The 17,881-nt window shown below is 39.8% G+C and overlaps 1 protein-coding gene across 1 annotated transcript in view; it reads right to left on the bottom strand.

Annotated features, from left to right (window-relative positions):
* Nucleotides 1–286: 286 nt before the first annotated feature.
* The window catches only part of SCG3 (secretogranin III), a 33,693-nt gene continuing 16,098 nt past the window's right edge, over nucleotides 287–17,881 (bottom strand). Inside the window, exons 10-12 of the mRNA XM_049613617.1 lie at nucleotides 15,797–15,928; nucleotides 6,048–6,128; nucleotides 287–1,048 (exon numbers count right to left, since the gene is read on the bottom strand). Of these exons, the coding sequence (XP_049469574.1) occupies nucleotides 930–1,048; nucleotides 6,048–6,128; nucleotides 15,797–15,928 (332 nt within the window). The 3' untranslated portion in view covers nucleotides 287–929. The remainder of the gene's footprint in view (nucleotides 1,049–6,047; nucleotides 6,129–15,796; nucleotides 15,929–17,881) is intronic.

Genomic DNA, 17,881 nt, shown 5'->3' with positions numbered 1-17,881 from the left:
TTTCCAGAGATGTGTTTGTGATGGTAGCTGAGGGAGAGGAGATGCAGGGACCCCAAGTTCATTAACCTTTTCCTCAGGGAGGTTCATTTACCAGCTCTGGTCCACAAAGAAGGGAATGATTGTTTTCTGTGTTTCTGTTCTACTGCCTGACTTTCTTGCTCTCAATTGAGAAATGTTGGCCTGGATTAAATTCAGCTTAGATAACCCAGATCTGGCATACATTTTTACTTTGCTTTGGTAGTGTTTATGACCTCATTTTTCTTCTTGGGGAGCATACAGTTATCCCTATTAATAACCTGGATGTCTGAAAATTCACTAATAGAAAATATTAAGAGCGGGGGAAATTACTGACGAAACCAGCAACTCCTATGCCCATTTTCCAGGTTCCTTTCTGCACCAGTGGGGCCTGATAAAGAGCCAGCAGGAACAGCCAAAAAGCAGAGAGCTATCCTTTATGCTAGATAGGCTTTGAGGAAATGTTAATTTATTTTAACTCCCAAAAGGGAACTGGTGATGGAAATGACATCTTGTAACAGACATATTCTATGAGGTGTTTTGATACCCAGCATGCCTTGAAAACAGAACCCCCTAATTCTTCAGGGGGTGTCTATGTGACACAGCGGGAAGAAGCTTCAGTTTTAAATTCAGTCTGTTACAGGCTTTCCAAAGCAGCATATCTCTGATTATAAAATGTAAATCTATAAGGAAATAAGGATTCTATATACAAAATCTCAGCTTACATACAACTTTACTTCTCAAATCGTTTTTATGGCAAGAAAGCTATGTTTGACCACTTCTAAAAGGTTAACTACTGCACTTTCATCACTTTCTAAAAATCCTTGACTCAAATTACTTTAATCACAGAATTAGAAGTGTTTGAAGCTAAGTTTTCTGAAACAGTCTAAAGACTCCTGAATCTTTTGCCATTTTTACAGGCTGCTGTAAATACGCTTGATGGCATCAGCTTCTTCTTTATCAAGGATGCCCTTCTCCACGTAAGCATCAGCTTGTTGGTTGATGAAGTCCCTCATCTTTGAAAGGTCATAATCTGGAAAATATCGTCAGAGTGTCATGAGCAGAGATAGGAAAGAGACATCCCCTTATAGTGATTGCCATGAGCTAAGAAGCGTTTTATACAAAAACACAACTACTATTCCATCGCAGTCTTTCACATCAGAAGACATATTAGATGTTGGCATTTTTTTAATCTTTACAGTTTAAGATCGTGTTTATGTATATTGTCTCATTTGTTGTCCATGATCGCACCTGCAAGATGTTCAGGTAGGGAGTATCACCATCATTTGAGCATGGGGAGAACAGGCCCATAGACCATGGCTTTGAAAACTTAATATTTATACCAATCACCTGGGGGCTCTTACAGATTTGTATCAGTAGGTCCGAGGCAGAGGTCCAGATCCTGCATTTTAAATACGCTCCCAGGAGATATTGCTGCTGCTGGTTTGGGAATCACACTTGGGGAGACAATATCCTAAAGCTTAAGTACCTTCAAGGTCACACAGGTAGTAAGAGTTACAAATAGAACCAAGTGTTTTGATTTTCTGTAATTGTTATACAGGTTAAGTTCCTGTTGATGTGACAACCCATTTTTTTTTTTTCCAAATTAAGAATTACCATTGGGGCACCTGAGTGGCTCGGTCGGTTGAGGGTTCGACTTTGGCTCAGGCCATGATCTCACTGTTTGTGGGTTTGAGCCCCAAGAGCCTGCTTCAGATTCTGTGTCTCCCTCTCTCTCTGCCCTCCCCTGCTTGTGCTCTGTCTCTCTCTCTCTCAAAAATAAATACTAAAAAAAAAAAAAAAAAGAAAGAAAAAGAATGACAATAATTTTCACACTATCTGAATTATATGCATGGAGGAAAAATGCACAGAGCTTTTTTATTTTATAAAGAGAAACTGCTTTGTGGTTCTGTCCTAATTAAACAAAAAATCCGTGTAAACCATCAAACCACCCATCAAAAGCAAAGAGATCCTCAAGTAAGGAGGACACCTGTGGCATTTTTCTGAAGGCTTAAAACCCACATCCTTCCTTGATGCTCATTGTTTTAAAAAATGAAAAATAAACACAAAAAATTTAAATAACCTGAATTCTATTAATCATAAATAACCAAAGTTAGTATTTTGTTATATATATAAGCAAAAAAAAAAGAAAAATATATGTGTGTATATTTTGCTTTTCAAATATATCTAAACACAGAATTAAGATCACAGTATAATATACAACCTTATTAACAATCTTCTTTCACTTTACACAGTAAGCATCAATATTTTCCCGAAACACCACTTTTAATGGCTATGTACAATGCATCCTATGGAGGGTACCAAAATCTATGGCACACATCCCTCAGGGCTGGACATGGGGGTCTTCCACATCATAGTGTACCTGGGGAGATTCCCCCCAGATTCTGAGTTGCCTGAAGCTGAGTTCCTTGAGGACAGTGCCATTCACCTTGGCTATAGCCACTGCTAGAAGAGAGCCCTGCCTTCTGTCAGTTTGTAAAGGAAAAAAAAAAAAAGGAGAAAGGGGGTAACAGAAGCTCAGAGCACCCCATGAAGGAAAACTATAAAGAACATCTCTATAAGTGCCAGGTGTTTATCATATCAAATGAGCTGAGGGTCAGATAAAGCCGGTTTCCTCTCAACCAAGAGAGGCATTTGCTCCCATTAGGGCTTCGCCTTGAAGATTAAAGACATAACTGCCAGCCGGGGCACTTTACACCCATCATCTGATACGATGCTCGCAAAACTCCATGAGGTAAGCATTAGTCCCCATTTCAGAGATGAAGAAACAGGATAGAGGAGGGAAGTCACATGCTTGGGTCATGGTAGAGTCAGGTTCTGAACCCAGGTCTGTCTGTCACTGCCCTGAACCACCCTGTGGCCTTGAAGTAATGAACGTGAAGCCACTAACAGGTGTAGAACAAATGTTCAGTAAGTGCTTGGGTTTTGTTGTTGGCTTTTATTTTCCCTGTCAGGACAAAACAGAATCAAGCTGCACATATGATTTGTGTGCTGATTCCTCACAAGCTGATTCCAGTCTCATAGGGCACAAAGAGGCGCCTCTTAATTATCACCAGCTCAAATTAATACTGGCTTTTCTGAGTTGGCTGCAGGGTCAACGTCTTTAGTGGGACGAAAGACAGCTCAAGGGCAGATGTGAAGAGGTCTGGGTGATTCGAATGGACAAACAGGAAAGTATTTTGCTTTCCTTTGAAATGGAAAAACTGTATCGTTAAGACAGCTCTCACTGTGCGCCGTAGGAAAACTAGCTGGCTGTTAGATTACACAAGTCAGTAGTCACGTTGCTAATCTTAAAAATATGTTTTAAGGTTGTTAGGCTCAAAAGAAAAAAGGGCTGTGATTCATTTTTTTAAAAGCACAGACTTTTTTTTTTTAAGGGTGCATAAAGTTTTATCATCCTTCTCAGCATCACATCACATGGACCTCCCTTTCCTGGCTCTGGGAAGGAGAGGCAGGTTACCCAAACCCCTGCCCAGCAAAGGGCATGAGCAGAGGTTAAGGAAGGTCAGAACTAACAGAGCTACTGGACTTCCTGCTCACACAGCTGCAGCCACTGTGTGACCCTAGGAACGAGATCCACCGGCTTTAAGAGATGACCTAGGTCAAGCAGAGCACATATGAAGGCAATGGAGGAAAAGCTGTCTGCTTCTGTCTTCAGGGGGGTATACTGCACATCACCCTCACTTCCTGAGGGCAGAAGGGAGCATCAAACTCAATACCGTCATTTTGAAATTTGCTCACAGAGCCTTGGAGATGCAAGCACCAGGGTTCCATGCTTGACCAGGTTGATCATTTCTGGACGTTGAAGATTATATTGCAGGATGTTGCGGGTTATGACCGGGAGTGTGATTCATGTTAATCAGTGAAAGAAATAACATAAGTATTCTAAATTGTTGGACCATCAAATTAACATTGGTTTCAGAATGCATTTTGGTACTTTCTGTATTACACTCATTCTAAGATAAACATTTTTTATTGTATATTTTTAAAAATTTTTTTATGTTTATTTTTGAGAGAGACAGCATGAGCAGGGAAGGGGCAGAGAGAGAGGGAGACACAGGATCTAAAGCAGCCTCCAGGCTCTGAGTTGTCAGCACAGAGCCTGAAGCAGGGCTCAAACTCATGAACTGTGAGATCATGACCTGAGCCAAAGTCAGACACTTAACCATCTGAGCCCCCCAGGCACCCCATTTTTTAAAAGTCTTTACAGTCACTGATGGCATGTTATAACTTTTCTTCCTTAGTGGTACATGAAACAATGGTTCATTCATCAATCAGTGACAGATTTGATGTAATATGGTTCAGGTGAATTTTAATGGAACGGATAGCCTGGAAATTCACATTATTTTGAGTCAAATAAACTATGTGTGAAAAGCTGATAATTATTTCCATTTCACTGAATTTAACAAGACCATAGGCTAAAGAGGAACTGAAAATACCTCTTTCTCCCATTGTGCTCTCTATATCAGTGGTCCTCAAACTTAGCTACACAGTGGAATCATGGGGTGGGGGTTAAAAATACTGATGCCTGCATCCTTTTCTTTGAGTTTCTGCTGTAGTGGTCCTGAGATGCGACCTGGACGTCAGGACATGTAAGAGCTCTGCAGGTGATTTGAATGCACTTTCAAGTTGGAAAACACCCCTTGTCTCATTTTAAAAGCATCCTTTGGCAGCTGCTCAGCCAGACACCTGGGAGTCATACTGGACTCATCTGTATCCATTGCTGTCAAGTTTCTCCCTTCTTTATTTCCTCTGCCTTGCCTTGGTTTAAGCCCCATAATTTCTGCTCCAGATCTTTGCCTTCAATCTCTGTCCAATCCCCTGGGGTCCTATTTCTTCGATCTATAGCCACACTGCTGCCAGAGAGATTTCTCAGTTCTTAACCTAATTAAGTCCTAATTTAGGTTCCCCTGGCTAAAACTTACCTCCTTTGCAGGACACGCAAGCACCTTCCTGATCTGGCTGCTATCCACCTCCCACCTCTGGCTGCTGATCCTTCCCACAGATACCCAGTGTTCCTGGGAAACTGGGTGGCTTCAGTTCCCAGAACACATGACTCTCTTTCGTCCTTTTATGTCTTGGGCCCAGTGTTTCCTCTGCATCCACCTCTTGTCACTCAGCTTTCCAACAAAGGCTTTCCTGCAATCCTTTCTCCCAGTGCTATGCATCCTTGTAAGGAGATGTGCCCCCCACCTTTGTAGCACTGCACCTGTCTATGATAGCACTGAGCAGGCTTTAGTGGTGCTGGGAGCGACTTTAGTGGTAGCTTTAGTGGTGCTGGGAGCTCCTTGGGGGTCAGGGAGGGCAAGGGGAGGCTGCATCTTACATTTGCATATCTCTGGTACTCAGAACAGAAGAGTCTTGTTCTGTGTTTTAAGTGAGTGACTGCTTTTGTAATTGCAGGGTCCATCTAATATGTGGTCAAAAAATTCCCTTTTTAGAAAATACTCCAAGGGGGCCCTGGGTGTCTCAGTTGGTTGAGCGTCTGACTCTTGATCTCAGATCAGGTCATGATCTCACAGTTTGTGAGTTCGAGCCCCGTGTTGGGGTTGGAATTGCTTGGAATTGCTTGGATTTCTTTGGATTTCCAAGCAGGTTCCATGTTGACAGTGTGGAACCTGCTTGGAATTCTCCCTTTTCCTCTCTCTGCCCTCATGCTGTTTCTCTCTCTCAAAATAAATAAACTTAAAAAACTTATGAAAATACATACTCCAAGAAAAGGGCAAAATATTGATAATTATTGAAGGTGGTTGGTGGATACATGGGGATTCATTATACTATTCTCTCTACTTTTGTTTGATACATTTCATAATAAAATGTAAAAGAAAAGGCCTTTGCCCAAGAGGTGGCTTTGAAAAATAAGAGAAATGGAGATTCTATTCCTGTATCCTGGAGTGTTTTTGGACTCTGACAGGAGACTTTAGCCCCGTTTGACTGTGGGAAACTTTATTTAACAAGAACCCCTGACAAATGGGTGAGGTTGGCAGTTTGCAACCATACTAAATCCTTACCTTCTTTATTTCCTTTTTTGTCGTGTTTCTTCAGCCACTCAATATTTTTTCTGATGGCTTCCAAATAGGCTTCCGTTTTCCCTGGAAAAGGGAAAAAAACTCATAGCAAATACTCATAAAATATCACTGCATCTCTTTTTAAAGACCACACTCTTGTTCAGAACCATAAATGCTGGACTCATCAGGCACTTGTGAGGTGGTATCCGTAACAAAATAGTGTGCATATTTGGGTGGGGGATGTTGAGGAGAAAGGGTAGAGATGAGATTCCAGGACACAGGACCAGGCAGGCTAGTAAGTGTCAAGGAGCCATTATTCACACACACATAACTGCAGTCTCATGTCTTGGCAGAGAAGAATTTTGATTCAGTTCACTGGATAGGTGAACAGTTCTTAGACTGCATCATTTCTGGTTAGGAATGGTTCTTCCAGTTCTTCCAACTGGTTAGGAATATTCTCAGGTCAAGAATTAAATCAGAGTGGCAGATCCTGAAAAGACTCCATCACCAAATAAGTCATGTTAAGGAAGTCCAAATCTGTGGCTTAGTGTAGGCTGCTATACAAGTCTTCTGCCCAATCTGGCAGGGAGCGTGTGACAACTGAGATGAAGAGATGACCTGGGCCTCATTTCAAGGTTTGGGTATGAACCTTAGAACTCATTCTAGTAAAACTCCCCTGGATATAAACATTCTCCCATGAGCCTTGAGTGTTGTGAGAGAAGTGCCTGCTCTGTGTGCCCTTCACGTACATTGTTGTCTGCAGGTGGGCATTACCATCCACTGAGAGATGAGGAAACTAACACCCAGAGAGGCTAAGCGACTTGTCTGGGGCCACACAGGAAATAACAGAAGTAGAATTTGGACTCTAGTCTTCCCAAACTTCTGCTACCTGCACTATCTGAAAGCAAAGTCTATCTTCAGTCACAGACACTGATGTAGCCTTGTTCTGTCTCAAGGAAATCAGCCATCTCTGAAACCAGGTGAGGTCCCTAGTGCCCAGAGTGTCAGCACCAAGGGACCAGGTAGTCTGGAGAATTCTGGGTGGCCTAAGAAAGGAAGCCTTCGAAGTCCAGGGGCTCTGCAAGAATCAATGGCTGCCAAAGCTCTGTGTGGTAACCACCCATTCTGAGCCCCCTTTGAGCCCTGTTACCTCTAGTCTATTCCCCAGACTTTTTGGTTGAGTTACCTGTGTTCTTATGATGTGCCAAGGGCTGTGCTTTGTGCTCCAAAATGCAGTATCTCTTTTACTCTTCACAACAACCTTTTAAAGGCAGTCCCATTTCACCCCCATTTTACAGATGAAGAAACCGAGACATAGAGAGATAAAGTAATATGCTGAAGGTCATATGGCTAGTGAGTTGTGGAGCCAGGGTTGAACCTGGGTGCATTTGACTACAGTCCATGAACAATAACACTGCCTTAGGATTTGCTGATGTTCCAATTTCCACTACTGCATTTACCTAAGTGACCTCCTGAGCATCCTTCTTCCTGATCTTGTAAGCCTACTCTTGCCTCACCAGTGGGGCTCGATGTTATGTGGACCCCAAGAAGCACAGAGAAGATCTTTTGCAAAAGGGTTAAGTGGACAAGAGAAGAGATCTACAATTTTCAGCCCCTATTCACTTCAGTCAACTGTATAAAAAAAAGTCTTGATTTCAGTGCTTTGTTTTTAAGAATGTTAGAGCACATGGAAGACCAATGTCCTCCTAGCTGATGTTATAACATTTTAGTACAACGAATATAGGAATATTCATTGTCTGTTGCCTGTTTGTTGAGAAGGTCCATTGCATTTGGTAACATAAAAACAATGTTCTCTGTTTCAAATTAATTCAGTTAGAAAAGGCATTTTGAACAAAGAAATCTTAGTGTAGACTATTTCTAGAGAATGCAACTGAAGTGTTTAAATCAAAGTAGTGGGTCTCATAGGGCTTTAACAAATAGATAATTTGTCATTAGCATATTAAGTAATTAGGGCTTCTGAAACTTTTACGAATGTTTGAAAATAGTCTTGTTCTTTAAATAATGTTAAGCATTCGTCCCACAATATTATTTATGATAACATCATAATATGGGAAGCTTATTTGAGAAAAGGATAACCTGAGCTTAGTCTCTGTGTAAATATGGTGTTAAAAATTCTGAATTAGGAGAATGAAGAATAAATACGGGGTTTTTGCCATAGTGTAGCAGACATTGTTGCTTCCCCACCCCATGTCTCCCTTATTCCAGATATGCTATATATTCCTTATATCCCTATATGATATATCCTTATGTCCTTATACTCCTTATATGATATATTCCTTATATCTCAGGAACATTCCATACAGCCTCCCAGAGATCCTCAGTGGGAAGCCCCAGTTGCCCACAGCTGAAGCCCACTAGTGAAACCACTTTCTATGGGCTTCTCTCCTTTCCCTGTCTCATGTATCTATGCCCCCAGTGGTCATCTCCCAATTAAATTGGACCGCAACTCCTTCTCTCAGGGTCTGCTTCAGAAGGAACCCAGCCTAAGGCAGTTTGGAAAAGGGGACTCGGCATCATCTTGTTAGGTTGCCTTTTGCTCAGGAACTAATTTTCTATAAAAATATTAAATTTTAAAAAGTATGAAATGCACAAGAAGCAATTTTATCCACTATATTGATATTACCAACCCATAACAGAGAATGAGTTTACTGCAGCTTGAAGAAAACTATACTGCAATTTATTTAAAAACTAAACTATCTTGTAGATCATGACATATGATTATGACAGTTTCTGTAATGTTATTTAATCTTCACAGAGCTCTATGAAAGAAGCGTTATTAGTTCCAATTTTACTCATGAAGGAACTAAGGCTCAGGGAAATTAAGTGACATGCCCAGGGGGACACAGCTGAGTAACGGTCAGAGCCTGGTCTTGAACCAAAATGAATCCAGAGCCTCTACTGAGTGTAGCTGGGTGAGATTCACCTTTTAGACTAGAATGATTTAGTGCCTGTTGTTACCAAACTGGGCAGAAGGGCAGTGGTTCTCAAACTTGGCTGCACAGGAGAATCATTTAGGGAATCATGAAAAAATCCTGATGCCGGTCATGATCTCACAGTTCCTGGGATCAAGCCCTGCATTCGGTTCTGCACTGACAGCACAAATCCTGCTTGGGATTCTCTCTCTCTCTCCCTCTCTCTGCCCCTTCCCTGCTTATGCTTGCTCTCTCTCTCTCTCTCAAAATTAATAAATAAACTTTTAAAAACATTTAAAAAAATCCTGATGCCAAGGCTACTCCTCATATGAATCAAATTAGAATATCCTGAGGCAGGGACCGAGCATCATTTTTAAAAAATGGTCCTGAGGTGATTCCAATGTGGCGCAAAGTTTGGGAACCACTGCCATCAGTACTGAGATCTCCACAAGTTTACTGGAGCATTGGTAACAAGGTGAATAAAATCAGGTGTTCTTCTGCTCTTGGAGAGAAGCAGCTGGTTCCTATTTACATTTCCTCCTGTCAGGAGCTGTAAAGCAAACCTTTTATTTACACAGTGTGCAGTAAAAGCCCATGAGAGTCCACTTTGGAAAGCTGGGCTATTTTTTTCAAATATATTTCAGTTTCCTTTGGAAAAAATAGCTCATGGCTGAGGTAATATGGCACAAGCTTTAAAACATATGCTGAAGCAGATGGGAAGAGGGCCAGAATCAAGACGCAGCCCTCCTTTTCTGGCTGTTCTGGTTTTCAGCACTGCAAAGAAATACCTTTTTTTATACACGAATTTGTCCTTACTGTGATATGTTGACCTGATCTGCCCACCCCCAAAGCCCCATTAGAAAACAACAACAACAAAACATTGTAGAAATCAATAGAATTAACCTATTGAATTCTGGACATACTAAAGATAGTAGATCTTCTAAAGAGTGCTTATAAAAATTAAGTTTGATATGCTTAAAGTTCTGTAAAGATTAAATGATTACAGTTTTGAATGGTATAAAACAAAGTAAGAGATAATGGTATCATGGATGCCAACATGGGCCTCAGAGCCATTCAGTGTAAGAATTTCTGTACATTGATGACATTTTACCTGCCCCAAAGAAAATACTCAGACTGAGTACTGGATAGGAGTCAAGGGACAAGGGTTCAAGGCCTGGCTCTGACACTCTTTGGCTATGGATCATGGGTGAATCACTTCATCTTCTGAGCCTTGGTTTATTTATTTATAATTTAGGGGTGAATTCTAAAAAGAAGGTTCATGGTTTCTATATATGGGAAGAAACACTCCTTTGCTATCCTCAAAAAACCTGTGTTGATGGTAGGTCTCCTGTGCCTGGACTTAGCTCCTGGCATCCTTCCTGACTCACAGGGGGAAGACTGTACTTACTATTTTTGGACATTGTTAGCAGAATGGCTTGGGGCTTGAATAAAAGGCACAAATTGTTTCCTCTTATGTTGCTTTAAAAATAACAGCATCCACATGAGTTAGCCATTTATTTATTAAATAGGCTACCTTTTCTGGTTTCTGTAAGGAAGATATGGGAATAATAGAATATTTAGGTGAAAGCTATCATAGAGATCACTTTTTTCACCTATTTCCATAATCTGGCCATAAACTTGACAAATGATAGCAATGGAATGACTTTTTGAGTATGTTAATACTTATCTTATCCTTTGGATGGTTTTTTAAAAAAGATTTTCAGTGACTCATAGAGCAGAAGTGAATGAGTAAACATCAAATTGGCAAATAGATCCATACTTAGATCATGGAATAAAGTTTTAAAGTACTTTTCTTTAGTCTCCAGAGAGCAATTTACTTGAAAAATTAGGTAATTTTATAAATATGGTTGAAATTAAAATAAATATGATTTCATTGGCATACCCCTAAATTTAGGAATAATTATGGAATCATTCAAATGACTGTACCAATTAGAAATCAGTATTTTAAAAGATTATTCTTTTTTTGTTTTTTTATTTATTTTGAGAGAAAGAGAGAGAAAGAGAGAATGAGTGTGAGTGTGGGGGAGAGGCAGAGAGAGAGAGAGAGAGAGAGAGAGAGAGAGAGAGAGAGAGAATCCCAAGCATGGAGCCCAACTTGGGGCTCGATCTCACAAACTGTAAGATCATGACCCAAGCTGAAATCAAGATTCAGCCACTTAACTGAGCCACCCAGGCACCACAAAAGATTATTCTTTTTTTTAATGTCTATTTATTTTTAAGAAAGAGAGAGAGTGCGTGTGCAAGCCGGGGAGGGGTAGGGAGAGGGAGACACAGGATCTGAAGCAGGCTCTGCACTGAGAGCAGAAAGCCTGATGTGGGGCTCAATATTATGAACTGTGAGATCATGACCTGAGCCGAAGTTGGACACTCAACTTACTGAGACACCCAGGAGCTCCCCTAAAAGATTATTCTTAATGTGAATCCCTGTAGAATACAGGACTTTCAATAGTCTAACTCAATTATATTCAAAGGTGGATGTGCTACTTTTCATTATTGGTAATTAAATTGGACTTTTTTTTACATTAAACCTAAAACAAGAGGCATGGAAACATGCTGTGTAAATTGAAGCCTGAGATAAACTGAGGGTATTATTATTCCCATTTCCACTATTATTCCTATTCCTCACAGGGTCCAGCATATGCTTGGCATGATTAATAAATATTTGCTGTGGTTCGATGGGGCCATCACCCCACATTGCAAGACCAAAACAGATTCTTTACAGACTTTTCTGACAGTGTGTTCTGCTTATGATTATTGTTTGAAGTGGTTTTATCTGGATCATTACCTCATCCCTTGCTCTGCCCTGTAATGTCTTCCAACTTTCTCTCTCTTCTGCATGCTCCTGACTCATCGATAAGGGAGATACATGTGCATGTATGTAGCTTGTGTTAGGCTTGCCTACATATGGGTTAAGAACATTCTCAAATCATTTCAAAGCTTGCTTGAGTCCTCAGAGGTCAGCATTTGTTCTTATATTACTTCAATAGGTCTACTTCCTGAGCATGATGCCAGGCATGCCATCAGAATACATGTGTATTTATAGCTGAATAAATGTCTCAGAAAACCCAGTAAGTCCTGCTTTTACCCACATGGATGCCTTTATTTTTCTGCCCAGGGGCAATAGGTGTTGTCTCAGTGGTTCTATAACAGAAACAAAATATCCTTGAGAAAAGTGCCAGCAAAGCAATTGTCAATACAAAGGTATGAGTCATAACATGCCCTTTGGGGATTCAATCTGTTTTCAAGAAATGTTGGCCCTTGGTTTAAGCTCAGGTTGGTGTTTTCTAAATTGTACTGAAATCAGTTTTCCTTATCTCAGAGTAACAGGGGTCAGGGGTAGTATGAATAAATTGAATCTCCAAATAATGGAGAGGGGACTAATTTTAGCCCCAATCCCTACCCTCTTCCTAATGTTTCAGGAGGGCCATGACAAACAGCAACACTAAATGGATGGAGTTTTACTCTTTTCTCTCCCCCTTAGTAACTGATGGAATTCCTAATGAGAAAAGAAATCTAACCTCATCATTAGCCTTTAAACACTCACATCCTACATAGGAATAGGAGACTACCAAGAATCAACTCTTTCAGATTTCTTTTTTACACAATGTTTTCCCAAAACAAGCAAAGATACCTGTCAGCATCCATTCCCAGGGATATTTGCATAGTGATAGAAGGTGTTGTCTTAAGCACTGAGCATGCCGCCTCTGCCAGTCAAAGGACTTAGATAATGGCTTACTGTCTTCAGGAAATATAGTCATTACACATGGGTTACTCCTGGAGGAGATGACCTAGGCATGCTGGTTTTCTGTGGGGCTGAACTGCAGTGCTCTGTGCGGCCCAGTTCCTGGCTTTCTTTCTCAGGCTACAGGACCACTCTTTTCTTGGTTAGCTATCTATCAAAAGTTTACCACTCACCTTCCACCTCACATCCATTAGCACTGATGAGGATTTAGAGAAATTGGAACACTTGCACACTCTTTGTCGGGGGGGGGGGATGTAAAAATGTACAGCTGCTATGGAAAACAGTATGGTGTCTCCTCAAAAAATTAAAAGTAGAATTAACATACGGTATAGCAATTCCACTTCAGGGAATATTCCCCCAAAACTGAGTGCAGGGTCTTGAGGAGATATTTGTACAGCCATACTGATGGCAGCCACAAGGTGGAAGCAACCTAAACATCCATAGACAAATGGGTAGATAAACAAAATGTGGTATGTATATACATACAATGGAATATTATGCAGCTCTAAAAAGGAAAGAAATTCTAACATATGCTACAACAGAGATGATCATTAAGGACATTATGTTAAGTGAAATAAGCTAGTCACACAAGCACACATACTATATAATTCCACTCATATGAAGTACCTACAATAGTCAGATTCACAGAGACAGAATGTAGAATGGTGGTTGCCAAGGGCTGAAGAGGGAGGGGAATCAGAAGTTTTATTTGACGTGTATAGAATTTCAGTTTTGCAGATGAGAAGAGTTCTGGAAATGGATGGTAGTGATAGTAACACAATAATATGAATGTACTTAACGCCACTAAATTATACACTTAAAAATGGTGAGTATGACCACTTTTGTTATGTGTATTTTGCTATAATTTTTTTAAAAGACATTTAAAAAAGTTTACCATTCATCCAAAGTAGACCTAGGGAAGTATCAAGGCAGTGTGACTGGTCTAAGAGTCGGTTAACATGGCATGTATATTACCAATTCCCCCTTCTTATGCCCGTGACAAACATTATTAATTAATTATTCCCAAGTTCTTTCCTCCTGAGCCCAGAGGAAACATCATAACCTTTCTCAACACAGGCTACTACACCCAACGATTAGAATTGATACATCAGCTATGTTGATGTAGGAGAGAATTGTGACGGTCTATGAAATCTGCACTAGAGAAAAAAAATACAATAATATAAAGCCTTGTTAGATAGGAAAAATCAACATGAACTTGATATATTAAGAAAAAATATATTTTTCCTCTGTCTCAAAAAAGTCCCAGTAACTGGAACAGAAGCAGTTCTCTGGGCCCACATTACTACTCATTTGAACCTGTATAACTCAGTTTCAGGTCTCTATATTTTCTACAAAAAGTAACTAAAAATCTTTGAAGAGGAATTTGTTTTAATCTTGGGATGAGAAAATTCAGTGGGTCTAGAATACCCTGTTGTTGCCAGAGAGCAAAGATACTTTAAAAATACTGGGCATAGTGCTAAAAGGATAAAGGAGGGACAGAGGAACTCCTACAGCCCAAGCGATACCAATTGGAGCATAAAATCACTACCACCACCATCATCATCATCATTGTCATCATCATCTTACATAAATGGAAAAGATTGATATTAAGTGTCAACAAAGGTAGTTGTGATATAAAGGGGAAGTTGTTGGTAATTTTTTGCTGTTAGTAAGTTACAAGGTATTAAATACATAGCTAGTTTTTTTTTAACTTAATATACAGATACTATTAAACAGGATCTATTATCAAACATGAATGTGAACTTGTTTCTATCTATATGAGCGGCAAAGACTAGGAACCTGTAAATAGGCCAAGTAGTCCCTTCAAAATTAAGAGCTATACTATGAACATGACCAGCTTTTGTGGTCTCATAGCATCCAGAAAGGAATGAGCAAAGTCCATCAGTTCATTGCCACTAATGATTATACATAATAAATAATGAAAGGAGAGCCCAATGGTGTATCTTCAGATGATAAATTAGCTGAATGTCACACCTCCCCTGCCCTCGAGAGACAGCGTGGACCCACTCCCTCAGTTCCTAGGGAATAAAACCTCTAGATGACCCTGCTAATGAGACACTGATAGGACAGACATATGTAACATTCCAATTATACCAAAGAGGTCAATATATCATAATGACATAAAAATAGGTTTAAGTCATCTGTTCACAACTTCGGGTATAGACAGTTTCAGAAGATAGATATATTTTCCATGGTATAACTAGCACACTTCATAGTAAAAGGGGCTTGAACCACTGGCCTATACAACCAGATCCTCATCCTGATCTGAAATCAAAGGGTTAACAACTTAGACCTTGCATCCTCATAAGGTCTTTTTCTTTTTCTTTCTTTCTCCGCCCTCTGTGCCCCTTCCCCTGCCCAGGATCTTTTTCTTTAAGGGTGTAGTAAATTCTCTAAAATCCTGGGAAGAAGTAAATTTTGTATCACATAAACTTGCTAAGGCAGAAAAAAATTGGACCTCAGGAATGTGTAAGAATAACAATAAAAACATAAGTTTTGTAATTATTGGGCTCATTTAATGTGTGCTTTTTGCTTTTAAAGACATTTAGGTTATTTAAGGAAATTTGATATATTGGATTTATGATTTTTAATCAGGTCCTTAAGAGTGTCACATTTCTATCATTGTAAATGATTAGGGAAATATGCTCTGTTAAATGTGTAAATTTTGATTACTTTGTTAAATAAGTAACATTTAGAGGAATGTTAATTATGTTTAAAGAAATATTGCTTAATAAGTTAATAAATCAGATTAGACACTAAACAATGCACAATGGTCATAAGCATTCCTCTCCAAGCACAAAAGTCCATTGGACAGTTAAGCCCATCAGAAGATAAAACCAATTTGCCATTCTCAGAGACTCAAGGCCATTAAAAAAGATTGCTATTCAGATAAAGATACCATGTGCTGAATCTCTTCTCTACAGATGGTGCTGATTTCGCAGATTTGGTGGGGTGTGCATTTTTGATCAACCTGTGTGGTGAAATTTTTTGCTTCCCCCACTTTCATTGCCAACTTAGAGCTGTTAATTCCGTACCTTTTGGCTCATCCGTCTTTCCTCTTGGGTTATCAGCTTTTGTGGAATCTTTCAAGGCTCCATATTCCTTTTCCATCTTAGCTGCTTCTTCCTTAGTACTATCTGTTTCTTCATGACTCTTTTCTGATGGTGCTGTAATCAGATTGAGCACTGTTGTTAGAACCCTATTTCCTATCCATTAACCAATTTGTAATGTAGAAATAAATTTGTTGAAAGGGTACAGCATAAGGTCGGATCATTTTTCAAGCTGAAAGGATCTTAGTGATTGTCTAATCTAGTGATTGTCCAACTTCCTTCCCCCATTTCACAGACGAGGAAACTGAGGCCCAGAATGGGAGAGATATGCACCGAGTTAGCAAAAGAGCTGGGCCAAAGCACCGACTTTCCAGATTTTGGTTTAGTGTTCTTTCCCTTCTGCTACTGTGTCATTAGAACATAGATTATTTTCCTTACTATAATCAAGGTAGGCAATGAAGTGGCATATGTCAGTTCCCAAAGTAAGTTTGAGTCTTCATTTCGAAGTAAAATAACTTGGTTGTTGTTCAACCTCTCCATGATGTTGTATTTTTGAACAACATTCTATGACTGAGAGTAGCACCTAAGAATTTGGGGCTATCGCAGGACTTCTTTCCTTCTGCCTCTTTCTTCACATTCCCTTATCCCTGGTCACCCTAATGCAAAGAGGAGAGTTGGACCCTTGCTGTCAAGATGGGATAATCTTTGCTCACTTGACACTTAAAAATAACTAATTTCCATACCAATTATACTTCAAAAAAAAAAAAAAAGTGAGGGGACAAGAGTTGAAAAAAACTATATTTCCTTCTGGCTATCTTCTATTGAATTTTAAAAAGTCATAAACCTTAAAGTAGCTAACCACTTGAAAACAATTGCAATGTATTCCTGTTGTAAATAAAATAGGAAACATCAAGCAGTCTAACAAAAAGCTTTGTTTTTTTTGTTTTTTGTTTTTTTGTTTTTGTTTTTGTTTTTTTTTTTTTCAGTAAAAACATTACTATAGGGGCGCCTGGGTGGCTCAGTCGGTTGAGCGTCCGACTTCAGCTCAGGTCACGATCTCATGGTTCGTGATGAGTTCGAGCCCCGCGTCGGGCTCTGGGCTGATGGCTCAGAGCCTGTAGCCTGCTTCTGATTCTGTGTCTCCCTCTCTCTCTGCCCCTCCCCCATTCATGCTCTGTCTCTCTCTGTCTAAAAATAAATAAACGTTAAAAAAAAATTAAAAAAAACATTATTACTATAGAAAAAAAAAGAAAAAAAGAAATGAGTCAGTTACTCTCATTATGAAAATCTCCACTAGTGCTATGATCTCTCTGTATTAAAAAATTTTTTTTAAATATTTTATTTATTTTTGAGCATCAGAGTGTGAGTGGGGGAGAGACCAAGAGAGAGAGGGGAACAGAAGATCTGAAACAGGCTCTGTGCTGACAGCAGCAAGCCTGATGCGGGGCTCAAACTCACAAACTGTGAGATCATGACCTGAGCTGATGTCAGACGCTCAACCGACTGAGCCACCCAGGCGCCCCTCTCTATATTTTTTGATGCGTAATTTTTCTCCATAGTTGCAGTATAATTTTGTCACTTTCTTTTGTCATTAACATCATCACAGAAGGATGTTTCCAGGTTATTGAAAACTACTTGAAAACATCATTTTAAAAGGCTATATAGTATTCCATCAAATATATGTACATAACTGCTGTGAAAGGGACACAAAATCATGCTTAAGAACTTGTGATCCTTCCTATTTTTTGTTCCTCCCTCCCCCCCTCAAAGCAGGCTCCTTTGCACAGCTTGGTTCTGTGTTGTATTGGGTGGAAATGCAGAAGTGAAGAAACCAAGAGGGGGAATCACACAACATAGGGGCATAGACTATCTCAGAGGAGAGAAAAGACTTGGGAGGGGAGAGCCAGTGGAGTAGACAGGTGACCAGGGATAGTGGTCTGGAGAAACTGTGCTCTTGGGAGAGAAAAAAATACTGAAAGGAAAATTTCATGTATGTAGAAAATTTCATGATGTAGCCTCCTCCTTTTCCATGAGCCACCTCCTAAGAATCTTCAGGAAAGACCTACATTT

The sequence above is a fragment of the Panthera uncia genome (assembly GCF_023721935.1).
Source record: "Panthera uncia isolate 11264 chromosome B3 unlocalized genomic scaffold, Puncia_PCG_1.0 HiC_scaffold_1, whole genome shotgun sequence".
In the NCBI taxonomy this organism is placed as follows: Eukaryota; Metazoa; Chordata; class Mammalia; order Carnivora; family Felidae; genus Panthera; species Panthera uncia.
This window is presented reverse-complemented; position numbering and strand designations above follow the sequence as displayed.